The sequence below is a fragment of the Falco rusticolus genome, chromosome 4 (genome assembly GCF_015220075.1).
Source record: "Falco rusticolus isolate bFalRus1 chromosome 4, bFalRus1.pri, whole genome shotgun sequence".
In the NCBI taxonomy this organism is placed as follows: domain Eukaryota; kingdom Metazoa; phylum Chordata; class Aves; order Falconiformes; family Falconidae; genus Falco; species Falco rusticolus.
Window position 1 is genome coordinate 89,129,415 of NC_051190.1, and position 17,540 is coordinate 89,146,954.

Consider the following 17,540-nt stretch of genomic DNA (forward strand, 5'->3'; position numbering starts at 1 on the left):
CTACAGCCTTTAAGTTAAACTGTCTGAGCTCCCTCTGTAGTCAGCAAACAGCAGTAGCCAAGCTTAACATAGGTTGAATAAATCATCTTCTGGGATACCGAAGCAGGAAGCCTAGGTTCTTAATAGCCTAGATACATAACTTTTAGATAAATATTAACGTAAGCCAATACATACATATTACAGAAATTCATGCAGCTTGTGGTAAGTTATCTCTTCTTGGGTTTTCATCCTTTGCTCCCTCTCCCTGTCTCTTGCCCACCCCATCTCTAATTTCCTCAGCTAGTTTTGTTTCACTTCTCATCCACTTTTCTTTGCAGCTCTTGCTTTCGTACCCAGTTCTGGTCCTTCCTGCTCAGGATCTCCTTTGCTCTCTCCCTTCCTTTTCTAATTTACACATTCACTCCTGCCTCCTGCTTCAGAGTCACCCCTACTCTACCCTCTCTCTTTATTCCTCTCTCCCAGTTGCCAAAGCTTTAAGGTCAAGAAAGTGATCAAGTAGCAACTTTGTTACACAGATGGGGTAGGAAGAAAGCAGAGTGGGGACAGAAGTATCTGTTAAAGATCAGTTTCTCCTCCTGTCGAGAGCCAAAAAGAGACTCAGGACTGAGCCGGCCTGCACAGCTACCAATCAGTAATTTAATCAGTAAAATCCTTTGCTTGACATAACACTGATCCTTCACCAAATCTAATATAGGTGCAATTAGAGAAGGCATGTGGCTTTGGATGTGTTATGTTTGTTCTCTCTTGATGCCAAAAGACCCTGAGTAAACATAAAATGTCTGCTTCTCTGGCATCTGCATAAACCTTGTTTACATAAGTCTGGCATGGCTGGGTGGACCAACAATCAATATTGTGCATTTCAGGAGGGCACCAGATATCAGCTTGCAGGCAGATCAGGAAGTCAGGAATAAGATACTCTTCCTGTAGTAACCCAGAGACCACAGTTAACAACAGCTGAAAAGGAAGGAAATGATTAAATATTTTTTTCATTAAAAAATCCAAGTCTGCTGTAGTAAGCAGGATGTAATTTTAAAGTAAAAAAAAAAAAAGTTATAATAAAAATTAATTAGAAATGGAACAGAATTTGTTTATTCCTTCTGATTTATGAATGTATTGTACTTCAGGGTCTTTTGTTTTGTTTTGTTTTCCCCCACAATACAAATTAAACTCTTAAAACAGGAACAGCTAACCTTCCGGTAAATGGTTACAGTTTCAGTGAAACTTTACTCAGGATCTCCAGAATCAGTTTCAGAGGGATCTCATCTAACTTCCCATAGCAACTCATTTGTACATGACCACAAGCAATCCCATAGCAAACAGCATGTGCATTGCTGGGGGGGAAGAGAAAGCCTGAACAGGAGGAAGAAGGTGGCAATGGGACTAATTTTCCTTTGTTTTTCTCTGACAAAACTGTCATGGCCAAGCATTAGATCTAATTAAAGCATACAAGAAGACTTCAGTATAGGTTTCCATGGATTTCCCTTCACCTACCAGTGCCACAGGGTTTGGTTAGGGCAGATCACACTGTATGCAAATGCTGGGGAACTAACACAGTCTTGAGTGGCCCTATACTGCTGTAACTCTGATGTTCCCTTTTCTTTTGGTAATTAGCCTTAATTATGATAGATTAAGCACGAGCTGAAGCATTGGAAAACATACTGTGGAACTCTTCTCAGGATTCATTTGCCTTCATCCACTTGCCCAGGAGCCAGTCTTTCTCAGGCTTCACTTGCTCTGCTTTTACCTGGCGCTTTCCAGTACAACTAGACGGGGGGATGCTGAAGGGGCTTACAACTCCCCAGCCCTCCATGCTACATCCATCTGGAATTTGAGGGGGGAAGGGGAGCAAACAAACAAAAAATATGATTTCTGTATCACGTAGTGAGAGGCCACAGCATATATAAGAGTGTCCTAGGTGCACATATGCATGGTAGTTCCAAACAGCCCTACACGGACCCATCTGGTGGCGGCACTTCCCACTCTGCCCTGGTGCTGGACCAGTGCTGGCTGGACTGGCTGGCTGATGCTGCCACCGCCTGCCACCCCAGTTCCATAAGGAAAGCACAGCGTTCCCAACCCACACCTCCCACCCAGCACTGGGAAGTTTTCACCGCCCTAGAGCATGCTGCAGATGGGTACCACAGGTATTCAGCCATACCCCTCAGATCAGCAGCAGCAGCAGCTATCGGAAGGGCAAGGAGCAATTACGGAAAGGCCTTTTCTAAGGAAAGGTCTGGGGCTGATGTTCTCGCTCTAGCAACCCAAGCAGATATTTGGGGCAGTCAGGATTTCCCTCCCTTGATCTTCATGCTTATCTTCTAGACAGTTTTGACAGAGGCTAAAAACATAGAATAATTCCCATCTCCTTGAAAACTATTTTTGCACCTTTATAAACACCTCTCCTTTCAGATGGTCATAACACTAGAAGAACGTATGCAACGTGCTGAGGCAGAAAAACCCAGGGGGCAAAAGCCAGAGCACTTCTTTGCTGACGCCAATTTTTCAGCTCCCAAGGACAGTGCTTCAAGAACACACAATCCATGCACTCAACACCACCAAACTGCTGCCCCAGATTTTTTACATCTGTCAGAAAGCAAGACGTGATGTTCCCTTTTGCACTTTTTGCAACTGACAGCACTGTATAATTTCAAAAGCCCTGAACTCTCTTCCCGGTCAGCACCACAGCAAAAGCCCGTGAGCCTCACACCATCTATACAGAATGAAAACATGTCCCTGCAAACTTACTTCTGGGTGCACTCTTCCAACTATGTTTGCAACCTATCATTTCTGCTGCGTCCTGAGAGTTGCATGTATCTGATGCTGTAATTACCAACCCTCTCCTCCTCCTGCCCTTTCCATCGGCTGTCTCAGATGCCACCCATTCGGCTCAGAGGCAGCCTCTCTCCACAGCAAGGTTTCTGTTTTTCCCACACTCTGTACAGTTTTTAACTGTGAGAACTGAGCTTGCAAGTATTCCACAGCTCACGATGTTTTGTCCCAGCTAAGTATTTTCATATGTGATTCAAAAGAAAATCAAAACCGGTTATAATCCCATATGTAGATTTGTACCTTGCCCTAAAGTCATTTGCTTCTCTTGTGTAGGTTTTTGCATGACATCTTTCCAGTCAGTAGAAAGAGGTCAACCAGTGGAAGTCAGAGTAAGTGCATCTCAAAATATACATAATCCAGTGGCCCATGAAACTGTACTATAGTTGATACTTTGAGCTGTTCTTCCAGTCACCATAACATCATGGCCAGGATGGACAGTGACACCGGGTACAGTATTTTTCCTCAATCCCCAGTCTCTGTGTGCCTTGGAGGAACGTACGGCATGATCTCAGCCAAAGCAAGCTCCCTCTTGGGCAAAAAGGTCCTGTAAGAACTTCCAACCCACATAAGCAAAGACTGTACCCCAAAGTCATTCCACTAGTGATTTAGACACCACCAGATCTATTTGGTTTAGCCATCCTAAAGCGACATGCTGCAAAAATGACAAAGAGAGCATTCAGCGAGCCCAGCCCTCTCCAGCGGCAAGGCAGCTTTTTAGAAGGACTTTTTGGGAACATGGTTTTGGATATTGGCACCCCAGCTCCTTAAGCTAAATACCTGAGGTTTGACAGTTAGTCGACACGTCTCTCCAAAAGAGTAGGCTAGAAGACGAGCAAGGTGGGCAGATGAAGTATTAACTGATGCTGCAAGCATCATTTTAATCTGCAGGTCACACAGATAAAGAAAGTTCTTCTCACCTGGTGGGACCAGGAGATGGATAGATGGGTTTCGAAATTATTATTGTTATTATCAACAACAACCGCAGCAAGAACAGCAACAACTCACCATGTAAAAGGTACTTGGATTTCTAGTTCATTGCATCCCCAGCACCAACACATAGCGTCTACAGGTTCTCCTGTCACTTCATTTAAGTGTAAGATATAAAATCCAACATCCTGATGCTGGATGTTGATGCTGAGGTTTCAGATCTGTAAGTCAGTATAGACATTATACACCACACTATTTGGGATATACTCTAGAAAACAAATAGCTAAGCTAAATCTAGGACACATGTAAGTAAGAATATAAGCTCAACGCAAAGATCTCCCTTCACCACTGAGTGACACCTCCCTTTTTTGTCACTACCAAAAACTACAATCTCTACTACTCTTGGATTAGTCCATCAGCCTCTGCCTTTTTTTCATGCAAAGGACTGAGACAGCACAGAAAAAGGACACAATATGAGGCTAAACCAGGTCCCTATAAGGACTCTGTTATTCTGCAGTTCTTGTCTACACTGAATCTCTGAACCATCTCAACATTTTCATTTATTTAGAGTTTCCAGAAAAGAAAAGAAAGAAAAACAACTCAGGGAAAAAACTAATAACCCATCTTATTAACAAAGTAGTTAACACTTTACTGGCCCTCCTTTCCTAAGTAATTTGATTTTTCCTCAATCCATTAAGAACTTATCTTCAATGGCAGCATGATGAAGTAAATAATCACTATGTATCTTGCTGAACACCCTGAACATTTCTGCAGCTCCTGCACTCTGTTAGATCAGTATTTAGTCTACAAGAAAGAGAATACATGAAAAATAGCTTACACAGAGCAGGCAAAAGTCATGTGGAGGGCAAAAAAGCACAGCTTTTAAGAACTGTTAGAATTATTTATATATTAAATATTTTTTCAGCATGACCTTTTGTGTTTTCCTTTTACAATGCAGCTTACAGCAAAATTATCCCACTTCAAATAAGAAAATAGTATTAATATTTGGATAAGTGAGATTTAACTATAAATTCCTCTGCATTCCAGAATCCAATTACCCCCTCAGCTAAAACGACAGCACAAGGGGTAGAGCGGGGGTGGGAAACCCCCTTTGTAATAACATTTCTAAATTTTACCTTATATAATGAGAGCAGTCAGATTTCTTAGCATCTAGGAGAATACGATCCACAGTTCAATGTACAGCTTGCAAGTTTGGGTTTTTTTAAATCTGCAAGTATTTTCAGAAGAATGCTTTCAATGCACTCTGATTTTCATAGAGTTTAAGGTCACAATATGAAAGTGATTAGAAGTGTAAGTCTTCCAGTGACACCAGAAATATTTTTCAGCTTTCCATTTTTAGGATTTCTTGGCAAGGCTTCCTCTCCCATCCTGGCTTCCAGTTTCTGTATAATGGCCCAAACTGCCAACAGGATTTTAGAGGACAAATGCCTTGTGGCAGGTTTTTTCTGACTTATTACAGGAAGAGCAAAATGTGGTTCTCCCCCCCTGCCGTTAGCCAAAAACAGAGGTTCAAAGAATTTTCAAGAATCCAGCAGCCAGCAGCCCATTCATCTGTGTCAAATCCCTGTGAACTGATGCTTATTCAAGTCGGGATCCCAGATTCATACCACAAACTCCTAACTCAAATCTTTCTTCTCAGTAAACATAGCCTGAAAACGCACTTTTCGTATTTGCTCTGTCCGTGTTGACAGGTATAAGCCAGGTTTTAGTCTGCAGTCACATCCAAGGTACAGCAGTGTCGAAGGCAGTAATTCAATTAAGTAGATCTTTAGCGTTAAAAAGTTATGGTGATAATTAATTGACATACTGAAGATAGCACTGGAATGCAACTGTGGTAGTATTAAGGATTCTTGCTATTTATTTATTCCTTGCTTTTACTTTTTGTAACAAAGTATAATTATGTACTTTTCTTAATGAAAATTTCTACAGTATGTGGAAGCAACAGAGAGAATATGAATATTGTTAAAGACACAGTGTATTTCATAACAGCTACCCCTTTAAAACATTTTGTACACAATCCTGTAGCAAGGTTAATCATTCTCATCCTGTTTTCTCGTTCTCACCATGTTTCAGCAAAAAGCGGAGATCATATTTTCAAACCTGGCGAGCCAGTCCTTTACAACTAACTTTATCTGAGTTGGAATTCAGAGGAGTTTACAGCAATTTAAACTGAAAACACTGTTCTCTGGCGAGTTCCACATGATTCCTTTTTCCATCTAATGCCCTCTGACACTGCTGAAACCTGTTCAGGTTTGCTCGGTTTTTGAATGACATCCCACTGCTGTCACACTGACGACTTCCACAGTGCTGCAAAACCCAAGCAGAAGCATTGCTGGAATCCCTGTCAGAGCTGCCTAGGGCTCAGCTGCTGCCCTCCTCGAAGAGCCTCTGCTTCCCAAGATGGGGCCATCCACAATGAAACCAAGCACTTTGTTCTGTCCGATTCATTCTACATCCGGCCTTTCAGGATGGATCGCAAGGGAGAAATAAGATGAATAAGGAAAACATCTTTTTGCTTTTAAAACCGTGTTCTTCCATTTCTCCTTTTATGGTGTTCAGTGCATTCATTGATCACAGCTGACATTAAAAACAAGCTCCTTTTTCTGTGGGGAACACTGTAAAGTGTCACGGTTTGGTGACACAGAGGCTACCCCATCGCTCTTTTTGAGGATTCTATCAGTGTTCCTCTTGTCTGGACCCTCACAGCTTAAAGAGTCTTCCTGCTCCTGGTGTAAATGCATTCCTAAATAGGAATTCTTCCCAAATGAGGGAGAGGAAAGGAAAAACACCCCCTTACTGTTCTGACATGGTTCCACAGTGAAGAACAGTACAGCTCTTGCCTTCACATTGCTGGTTTTAAGACACCGCAGCCCACAAACCCTAAAATCCTGCAAGTTTTGTTCGGTTTGAGCCAACAGGTTCTCTTCCCTTCCCAGGTAGGGACACACTTGATGCAATTTAAACTACTCAGAAGTGAATGGGAAATCAGTTAGGGCTGACTCAGGGAAAAGTTATGGGCCAAGTGTCTCTCACAGGCCGTTAACAAAAGACACACATTTGTGTCAGGAGTTACTGTGATCCTCAGCTTCCTCCTGCTTGGGCAAGTTACAGCCACAGGAACCTCAGGGCACCAGATTGGCCACCCTCTGCATGACTTCAGCCCTCCTGGAGTTAGCACTGCCCCTGGTGCCACAGCACTGGAGAGCCAAGCGCTATACTTACAATCATTATTTTCACGTGAATATAGTTCTTCTTACAGTGCCCATCAAAACCACTCAGGCACAAAGTAGCACTTTTCCCCATTCAAGCACAAAGGCAAGAAAAACTGTTCCAAATACCTTAAAGACAGGCTAAAAATACAACCCTTTGTTTAACTGCCCACCAAAATGACAGCTGTATGAAATCTAGGTCGAAATCCCTCAGTTAAACTCACTCCTTTTCTGTACCGTCCTTCTTTCTGTCTCACACCAGCAAGCATGTGCACGCGCCCATGCCTAGGTGTGGTGCCACTCTGCATACACCAAAACGGAGCCCTTGGAGCACTGCCTGCACGACCACAAGACGCTCAGCCCATCGCTGAAGCACCACACTGAATACATGCATTGAAAACCCATGAACTGACATTGCAATAAATCTCCAGAGAGCCTTCATAAATCGTATGGGGAGCCTTCAAGGACAAAGACCCAAATGGTTTTAATTTCCCTCTAAGCGATAGCCATAGTTAATACCAGATTTGGCAGGAAGCAGGCATTCCACGCCCGTTGGGCTTAGACGGACATGAAAAAGAGTTTATGTTTGACATTTGCTTTAAAAACATAATTAAAACCTTTTGCTCTTTCAAGTCCCAAACTTGCATTAGTTTCTGAGAGTCCATTACTTTAAAAAACCATTTGTTGGCTCTGATTGCTTGGACAACTGACAAAAAAGCATTAGGAGAGGGCTCTCCGTTAGTGTTCTGTAGCTGGATCACAAAGAACAGGGAGCAACAGAAACAAGATGCTGAACAGCACATTCACTCTCTGTCCCCCTTACAGCTGTTTTTGATAAATAACAAGTGGCTTACGACATCAAGCTCTGATTCATCACTGGCAGCTCTCCAGCAATTAACAGAAAGGAAAGAATACACAGAATTTCCACATATCACCCCAATTCTCTCCACGTCTTTTGTCCCTGAATGTCACATACAGTTGTCTGCCTGGTGCCGCGGTGGCAGAGCCGATGGGCCCGGCAGGTATTGCTGACAGTGGAGATGCACCCAAGAGCAACAGCCCATTTTCCAACAGCCGTGCTCCACGCTCCTGCCAGACACGTAACGGAGGGCTAATGCCTCCACAGGGTTGGAGGCGCTGGGGTAGGTCAGAGCTGGGAAGGTTTGTGGATGACCACCTTCTCAGGGCAGAAGGTACAAAAGGCCCACGGCCAGCTAGCTGTGAGAACAGCAGTTTCACAGAGCTCTTGCAGGTCCCACAGTCAAAACCAAACCAACCTGGCCCCTCCGTCCCGAAATCTGTGTGGGCACTAAAACCATGCGTCTTGCTTTGTGTGTCACAGCTCCTGAAAAAACGCCCGACCCCACACCATGTGTAAGGCAGTGTACATAAAACCATCATTCGACTGTTAAAAATCACAAGGAAAGAAACCATTCTGGGCTGTGCCCTAGATCCATCACGATCATGACTTATTGCTTCATTATTACTATTGATTCATTACTTGAAATTAATCCACCACCAGTTTAGCCATGTGGTCAAATACATTCTGGGGTTCACAAGAAACTTGGTATGCATAGCAGTGTGGGCATTCACACGTGCACTCATGCGTACACATGCAGATTATGCATTTTGTAAAAATATATGTATTAATTGTATTAAAAAGCTAAACTCCTGCCACAGAAGCTGCTCATATTCATACCCAGGAAGTAAAGGTACAATTAGATTTATCATTATAACTTAAGTGTCCAAGAAGTGACAGAAAATCCCAGCTTTGGTGACTACAAAGGGGATCTGGGACGTAAGTAACTTTTCTTAAAGCCCACAGGGTCCAAAAGGGTTTTAGAAAACAGTAAGTCACCTCAGGATGACTCTTGCATTATCAGCCCTCCTTATGTTGCCGCCGGCTGAAGTTGGAAGCCAAAAAAAGATGGGGATGGAATAGGGGTTGGCCCTTCCCCAGACAGGGAGTAACTTCCATGACCAGCTGGACTGGGGCCAGTGGGAAGATCTACAAACCAAGTACAACGGCATGACAAATCTGTGGATTAACAGCAGCACTGTCAGGGAACAAGGCATGTCAAAGCTGGTCATCACATGGGATTTGGGAATGAACTCTGTTTTCAAAAGCCCATTCAGAAATACCAGACTGAACCACCTCCTGACCATCATGAAGTGGTCATCCTTGCCGTAGCGAGCTCCTGAAGTTTGATAAGAGTCCCTACAAGAAAATGTACTGTATGGCTGATAACAAATATGAATCTCAAAGACTCTGACTTCTTTCTTTAGTTTTATGTATGTGCTATAGAATGAAACAGGCCAGGAATGAACAAGAGCGCCTGCTCACCTCAGTTAGCTCTAGCTTCATTCAGTTTTTTCTCTGCAAATCTGGAACAGCTCTGATAAACAACAGTGGCAGTTGATTCTCTAAAAACATTTCACATCTATGTTATTTGTGATAGCTGAAAAAGTGATTCACGCCCTTAATCCAGAAGGGGAAATCCACAAGGCAGCAGTATTTGGGTTTAATTGCAAAGACCTTTATAAGAATAAAACAAAGAGCCAGAAACCCATTATTGCAGAAAGCAGTATTGACCAATGGCTCGAGCACAGATAAACTAAAGTAAGAAGATCTGTTACAGGCTGTGTTACCGAGTTATTTTAGTTCAGTGTCTTTTCACTTTTCCATGTATTTCATTACAGCCAACAAGTGTTGTCTTGTGACAGTGGAAAAAATGCAAAATTGGAATCAAAAAGATCACTTAAAAATTCCCATACTTCCTACAAGTGACAACAGAGGTTGTCATTAGCTTAATTTGAAAAAGAACCTCTAGGACTTTACATACAAGATTTATTTTGGATATGCTACTAATTTTGAAGGTAGGGGCATTCTCAATGATCACCTAAACAAACAGAACTTTTAATCAACGTAATTGTTTCAGACATAAAGCAGAAAGGTGTACATATACATTTCAGGTGATGCTTATGCTTATTCTTGCTGTCCTTCCGTGGTAATAAAATTTGCACTGTGCCTTCTAGGTCAAACTTCCTTTCCCCACTTGATCTTACAACTGGCAGGTCATTCAACAAGAAAACAGGGTTTCATAAATACAGCCCATAGTAATTCTCCAAGAAAAATGAGCTACCAGTTAAGCAGAACAATAATTTCTGACTCAGAAACTGGTGAGATCGTAGGGCAGAGGCTGCACAGAACACCAGACAACAAATGCAAGAAAACCTGGACTATTTTAATGCTTTTTTTCTAAAGACAAAAACATTATTCAAGTCCTAAATGGGTGAGCTGCCAAACAGCATCTTGTAATGCCTTCAGCTGTCACAAAGCAAAGTCAGACTCCTCTCCCCACCATCTTGCAAGGAACTACAGAGGGCACATACTAGGACAAAAATAATCCCAACCCCTCACATGCTGAGAAACACCTAGCATACATTCAGCACTGGGCACATGCTTACTTTTTACATTCCCACTGTGTTTACTTGAACTGGCATGGCAAAATTGTCTCTAGCAAGACAAATCTAACCCCACTTGTTTTGGCTCTTTAGGCATTAAAACCAGAGCAGGCTGGAAGGAAAAAGGAAGCAAAAGGTTAGCACACTGCTGTCTTCTCTTCATCTGTTTTCATGAGAAGGCCACTTCACTTTTTTTTTTTTTTTTTTGGGGGGGGGGGGGCCGGGGGGAGGGTGTTGGTGTTTACCATGTGGAAGGGAAAGGTTTTTCCCTGAAGCGATCAATCGCAGACAGTGGTGGGTCACATAAAATGAATTCATGACATTACGGTAGCTGTGACATCCAGTCGCTGGGACTCGGCCTTGCCACGTACTGTGCGCTATAGCCCCTTTTTTAATGGTCAAACCTAGATAGTGGGAATTCACATAAATAAAGCAGGAGTGCAGCACATCAGCTCACAGGTTTCTTGTAGGCTTAGCTGGCTTCTCACCTGACTCTCCTTTTCCTCCCTTGGTCCCTCTGACACACATCTCCCCAACCCAGCACACACACAAGAAGGTCAACGCAAAGAATACTGTTAACTACCACTCACAGACGGATGGAAAAGCCCCCTGAAATCTAAGTTTCATTTTCAGCAGGGTATTTGTATTTGAACTGCCAGGGCACCATACCCTGTACAAATTATTTTCTGGGTAAAGGGTATCTTCACTTGCCTGGAGGTTTTGAGGGGTCATTACCAGCTTTGTATGAGACTGAATCAGGATTCTTAAACCTTAATTATGGGGTTTCTGTTGCACGTGTAGTCTCTTACCATGCTGTAAGAGATCCACGAAGAGCTGGGTTCAGCACCGAAAGCCTTGTTGCTGTAAGAGCCATAGAATCAGATCCCAGTTCAGCAGCTGCAGGTATTTAAGCCAGGGCCTTAACACACACACAACCGAGCACGTTCAAGGATGAAATATTAGGGCTAAACCAGTGAAAATCTGTACCAGGATACATCACAGATACAGTTTCACACCCAAGCATCATGTGATCTATGTACCCACATCACCAGGAAAAGGAGGGCAGTGGGCAAGCAAGCTGGTTTTGTAAAGGTTTCCAAGAGGATGCGACAAAACAAAATGAAATAACCAAGTAGTTATCTCTTCGGAGGAAAATATAAGAGGGCATTCTTATTGTTCTGTTTGGGGAGGAGGGGGAAATATATCATGGCCAGCACTAGGTCACTAGGGTATTAAACATTCCTCAGCTTTAATTCAGTAAAGTATCTGAAGTCATCTTTAAGATTCATTTTCAATTTCTAGACCTGTCAAGATCACACAAGCCTTTAAGAATTTATTGTACAGGAACAGGCTTAAGGAACTGCTTGATGTTCAAGTGCTTTGTGGAATGCAGAACCCTGCTGCTGGAGCTCAGTGCATGTTCAACCATGGCAGGCTCATGAGGATTCCTCAACCTCTCACAGGAGTAGAGCAGAGTGGAGGAGGAATGGAAATGCTGCTGACATTTCACTGTTTCAGGAGAGAGGCCAGTTGCTGCTCAGGCACCAGTGCTACTCCAGCATTTATTAAAATCAGCAGGAGCTCTCGCTGCTGCTGGGGGGCCATGGGGTCTGCATCAGCCCTGAGGTCAGGAGGAAGGACCAGCTGGAATGAAGGAGAAACAGGAAAAGGGGCATGAATCTTATTCCACAGATCGTAACAGGACTCACATGTTTTGAGTAACAATTATGATAATTTAATCATTGGTTTGGATGATTAAACAATGTGTATCGGCAATGGAATTGTGATCTGAGCCGTTTGTGTAAAGAAACGGCTTTATGAAATGGTGGGGTGACTGAAACTATTTAATCTCTTTGCTTTTAGCCAGCTAAATTTGAAGCAGATTGTACCTACTTATATTCAACACATTTGTTTCTCCCTTGCTTTTCTCCGAGACTTTTATTCTAACAGTTTTCTGGATAACCAAAGACTGTCCAAGATCCAGGAAACTTCCCTATTTAGACAAACAAACCACCAGAACCAACAATGTACTTTCTTTCAGAATAACACAATTTAACACTGGTAGTCTGTGGGAAGAAACAATTCTGAAATTATAAAGCAAAAGCAATGCTCAAACCCACAAACTCTAAAAAAATTGTTTTCTATTGTAAGTTTCATGGGAAAGTTGTACATCTTAGGGGACATCACTTGAGCCATTTGGGGAACTTCCTCTTTCCTAATATTCACTTAATATTCTTTTGGAAGGAAAAAGTGGTTTAAATCCTTCTTTTCTTATCAGTTCCTCTAAAAAATTATTTTTGTTAAGTTTTGTAGCTGCATTTATTTTTCTAAAAATAAGCAAATAATTATTTTTTTTACTTCCCTCTTCCTTAAAACCACTATAAAACTGGATTAAAATGACTGAAAATGCTCCAGCCTATTTTCCACAGGACTGATCGCAGCTGTCAGACAGAAGGCAGGATACCAAAGTGAAGATGTAATTCCTTTCCATAACAGCCATTATGTTCAGCACACTTCACCTGCCTGAGACCCATTCGAAACCCAACTGACACAGCAGCTAACATTTCTTGAGGTTTTTGAAAAGCTTCTTCCTTTCCTTGCTCATTAAAAATGTGACAGGAAACTTGCGCTTAAGGAACCAGATATTGTGCTGAAGACCTCGAAAAGACCTGCAGTTGCACATCGTTGCTGTATTAACAGTATTGGGCTGGGTTCCTCTGCCCCTCACTTCTCACGTACTAAATAACGTTAGCAACAGGGATAGCATCACAGGAATTAACTTGACTGGTTAAATAATAGTGGAGTGGGAACAAGGCACATAGTCTGATTTCCCGCTTACATACGGTCACAAAAACAATGCTGCTTTCCTCCAGAATGTATTAATTAGATGAAGGAACACATTTAGTAACAGAAGTAGGACTGGCCCACAGGGCCGATCAGTTTCTTGACCAGGATTTGACTAACAGTGCCTCCACGGGTTGAGGCTTCTACAGTCGTCATCACCTTGGCCTGCCATCTGCACAGAGGACCTAGCACCGGTAAAAGGAAATAAAATTTATTCTTAAAGATTCTTGGTTTATTCTGACTTTTCTGTTGCATAACACAGTGCGAGGAAACAATGGTAAAGCCTTCTGAGCTCGTGGGTGCTTTGGGCCAATGCTGCTATTCGCTTAGTACTCAATCCCGAAACCCTTTAAAAAAAATCTATCTTTTTTCCTGGAAGAACTACTTTTCATCTGTACTAGTAAGTTATCAGTAGCAGAAGCAAGAACATTCCCGCAGGGAGATGATGGACTGCATAGTATCAGTGACTACCCTCTGATGCAGAGTAGCATCCTCACTTTTGCACAACTTCACCCAGAGTAGAGCTACTCAGACACAACACGGAAGCTTGCTGTAGATAGAAGGCAGCACAAAGACCCATTTGGACCATCCTTTTTCCTTGCTTTGCACAAGTGACAACTCCTGACTTAAAAAGTAGTGTGTTTCAGTGGAAAAGCATTACACTGAGGACCAAGAATCCTGAAGTCTTTTGTGTATTTGCCAAGCAGCTCTGAAAAAAATTACTTACTTTGCGCTTCGGTTTTCACTATTGCTTTTTTGCTTGCTGATAGAAGAGAGCAGGATTGATATTCTCTTGAAAAAGAAAAAAGGTATCTCAGCAACGCAAAACACAGGTGGTTTTTATCATAAAACATTATGAGCTGTAAAGACACCAGTCCTTGAATTGAAATCATCTGAAACTATGGGCAAACAAGTTCCTATCTCCCACACCCAACTTCCAAGAAAAAAAGAAAAAAAAAACCCGGGAATTGCTCCTCTAAGAAGTCTGACCGCACTACAGATTGCTCAGGGAGTCTGACCCTCCTTACAGTACTATAAACAAAGAAAAAGACATCTAAAGATGTGGCTAAAAAGTAAAGATTTAGAGACTCCGGTGCTCAGGAAGGTTTGCCAATAGCAAGGGAGCCAGGGCTGGTGCCTGCACTCAGTCCCACCTCCAGCCCAGGCCGAACCGGGGGTCCAACAGTCACCGCCACAGCAGCCGCCCCCCCGCCTCCCCCGCAAGCTGATAAATCACTTGAGGACAAAGCCTACCTCAAAACCTTAATTGCAAACCTGTGTCATTAGTGCCAGTTTTCAGTTAGCTGAAAAGTTACAGTTTACAGCTGAAAATGGATAGTTAGTCCATTGAATTATGATTCCATGGAGTCCAATTCAGTCCAAGAGAAAGATATGTGTCTTGTGTAATCACACTAGAAAAATCTACCCCTCCCCTTGAAAATACAAAACCAACCAACCCCCTCACTCTTTACAGCTCCTAGAGTCAAATTCATGCTATTTCCCCCTCAACTCTGTGTAGAGACCTTCTGGCATATTCTGAGGCAGAATGTCTAATAATACAATTATTTCAACTACCCACTGGTAGAAATTCAGACGGTCTGTTGTATAGTTATATATCTTCCTGCTGGAAGAGAAAGATCAATAGAAATTCAACAATATAGAAAGCTAATATTTTAAGCTGTTGCTTGTTGCCTCCTTTTTCATGTTCCAGATGTAAAATGAAGCCACTGATGTTAATACATCCTGCCCACATGTTTTCTGTTCCATAATAGCAGCATAAATTGCAGCCGATGCCAGCTTTGTAGACTACTCCATCATTTGAACTCATTTTATAACCATTTTTTTGAGAATTACTGGCCCAGCTTCCCCTATCACTCATACTAATTTAAAACCGATGAAATGCAATTGGTTTCAGAGAAGAAACTCTGGATTTATACTAATACATAGTAAGAGAAGAATACAGACCATCCATTTCACGGAACTCGGTACAAGGGGGGTGAAGCTCTGCTTAGCCCCAGCGGTCCCTGCTGTATCCCTACAGACTGCTGTGAAGGAAACGGCCACATTTCTTTATCTCCTGGCTCAGTGTTACCCTCTCCCTGTCCTTTTAAGTGTCACAGAAAGAGGAGTTTAACATCATTCAGCTTGTACTCCTGCTCCTGAGTTCAACACTTAGGCTCACTTGACCCTTCCAAATATCTTAACAGAGAAAAGGAAGAATCAAGAAGAAACTTGGGAGTAAAATCTAGCTCAAAAGGAGTTATTCCTAAAGCAGCACTGACAACATACATTAGCTGGAGAGCAGCAGGCTCCCAATGCACAGCCCCAGGCAGACAGCAAAAAAAGCAGGAACAAGAGTGTGGTGGGGCAGGACTGTCACGGTGAGCTGGTACCACAGCAGCGTGACGCCGTTTCTGAGCAACAGGGTTACCCATCCCTAACCAAGTCCCAGTAATGTAAGCGCTGGCATGAAAAACAGAAAAAGGCATGGCTTTTGCTCCCAAAGGCATACAGCGTGGAACGTTTTCTTAACATGTTTCAAGAGCATCCAGCAAAACTGGGGTCCTGGTGCCAACTGAGGCACTATGCAGTGACCAGCAGGGAATGTCCCCTTGAGTAAAGCACGCTCCACTGAGATTCTAAAATCAGGCTCACGGTGCTGGAGCTAAGAGTTGCTAGAGAACTGATATTCACCAATCTCTTAAAAAAAAAAAAAAGCAAGCTTGTTAAGTAATTTTTCTTTCCATGGTAACATTATGAACTTCAGGTTTAATATTGTGCCTAAGGTCACAGACTAAAGTTTCTTTGGCAAGAAATCACTGGAGATCATTGTATATGCCTTCAAATGGAGTAGCACTCCTTCTAATTCTGAAAGAAGGCAAAAATTTCAACCTTTTAAATGAGTCACTTGTCTACAACTGAACACTGGCCACCCTACACCTCAGAGGAAAGCAATTCTGGCAGGAAAACATACTCAGATACTTCCTTGGCAGCTTTTTATAATAAAATGGTCATTTGAAGCTGCTCGGTTTGAAACGTTAGATACAGGAGCGATGGCGGTGCTTTCAGAGCTCGGGTGCCCACAAGAGGTCAAAGGGAGCTGGAAACCAGTATTTAACGTGCACAGCCACAGTTTACCACATGTGTGGTGCATTATTATTCATGAATTTCTAGGAAACCAATCCTAAAAGGTTTCAGCAGGAACAGTATGTTTTCAGAAGGATTTGAGACGCGGGAGGCTGCCCGCTGAAGCAGGCGGGAGGAGCGGGAGGCTGCTGTAGCGTGCCGAAGCCCAGGCAGCAGAAACATCTCAACAGATGCTTGAAATTAGTCTAAATCCGCTGCTGAAGCAAAGCTTTCAGAGTAACCCAGAAGGAAGCGCGTGGGGCAGAGCAGGCGCAGGGGGCTGCCAGCAAACTGGGGGGCGGCCGGAGGGGCCGGGGGGTGTGCGGGGTGCCGAGTCCCCCTGGGGGGCCTGCTGGTGCCGCCCACCCTCCTGGCAGCTCCTCTGCCTTTACCCGCAGTCAGAAAGTAAAAATAAAATTTAAAAAAAGGGGGTGAGTAGGTGGGGGGTGGGTTTAAAGCAGAATTAGTTAAAGTTGAGCAAACTCTCACAGCGCTGCAAAGCTGCCGACCCACCCGCACCGCGGGCGTTTTAGGGACCCCCCCAACACCGCCAAAAGCGACACAGGGGCACGTTCCCGGACACCCGGGGGTGTCCGAGCAGCGCGGGGGGCGCAGCCTCCCCGCCCCCTCCCCCTCCCCCACCCCCACGTACCTGAGCTCCGCGGGCTGGGCGGCGGGCGGGGGGGCCCGGCAGGCTGGCCCTGCCGCCCATGGAGGGGGCTCGCCCCCCCCTCGCCTCCAGCGCGGCCGCGGGGCCGGGGGCGCCGTCGGGTGTCCGGGGCTGCTGCGGCGGGGCGATCGGGGCCGGGCGATCGGGGCCGGACGCGCCGTCCGCAGCCGGGGCCGCCGAGCCCCCCCGCCCGGAGGGAGGGGCTCTGGCTGGCGGAGCGCGGCGGCTGCGGGAGCGGCAGCACCACCGGCCCGCAGGGCCGCCCGCAGACCGGTCCGCAGAACCCCCCGCAGAGCCGCTCGCTGCGCTCAGGAGAAACGCGAGCTCTGCAGCCGCCTGGCGCTGACGGCACCCAAGCGCCTGGGGGATTTAAAGCCGACACCAGAGTTGCTTTCGAAACGGTTTCAGAAGGGGAAAACCTACAGGAATTCCCTGCTGCTGCGTGTAAC

At 44.2% G+C, this 17,540-nt stretch overlaps 1 protein-coding gene across 4 annotated transcripts in view; it reads right to left on the bottom strand.

Annotated features, from left to right (window-relative positions):
• The window catches only part of TNS3 (tensin 3), a 235,740-nt gene extending 218,522 nt beyond the window's left edge, over positions 1 to 17,218 (bottom strand). For 3 of the 4 annotated variants that reach the window (XM_037386084.1, XM_037386080.1, XM_037386079.1), the window contains exon 1: positions 17,074 to 17,217. In XM_037386084.1, coding sequence (XP_037241981.1) covers positions 17,074 to 17,133 — 60 coding nt within the window. In that variant the 5' untranslated portion in view covers positions 17,134 to 17,217. Of the gene's footprint in view, positions 1 to 17,073 lie in introns of all 4 variants that reach the window. The other variant, XM_037386083.1, reaches the window with a different exon arrangement.
• Positions 17,219 to 17,540: the final 322 nt, after the last annotated feature.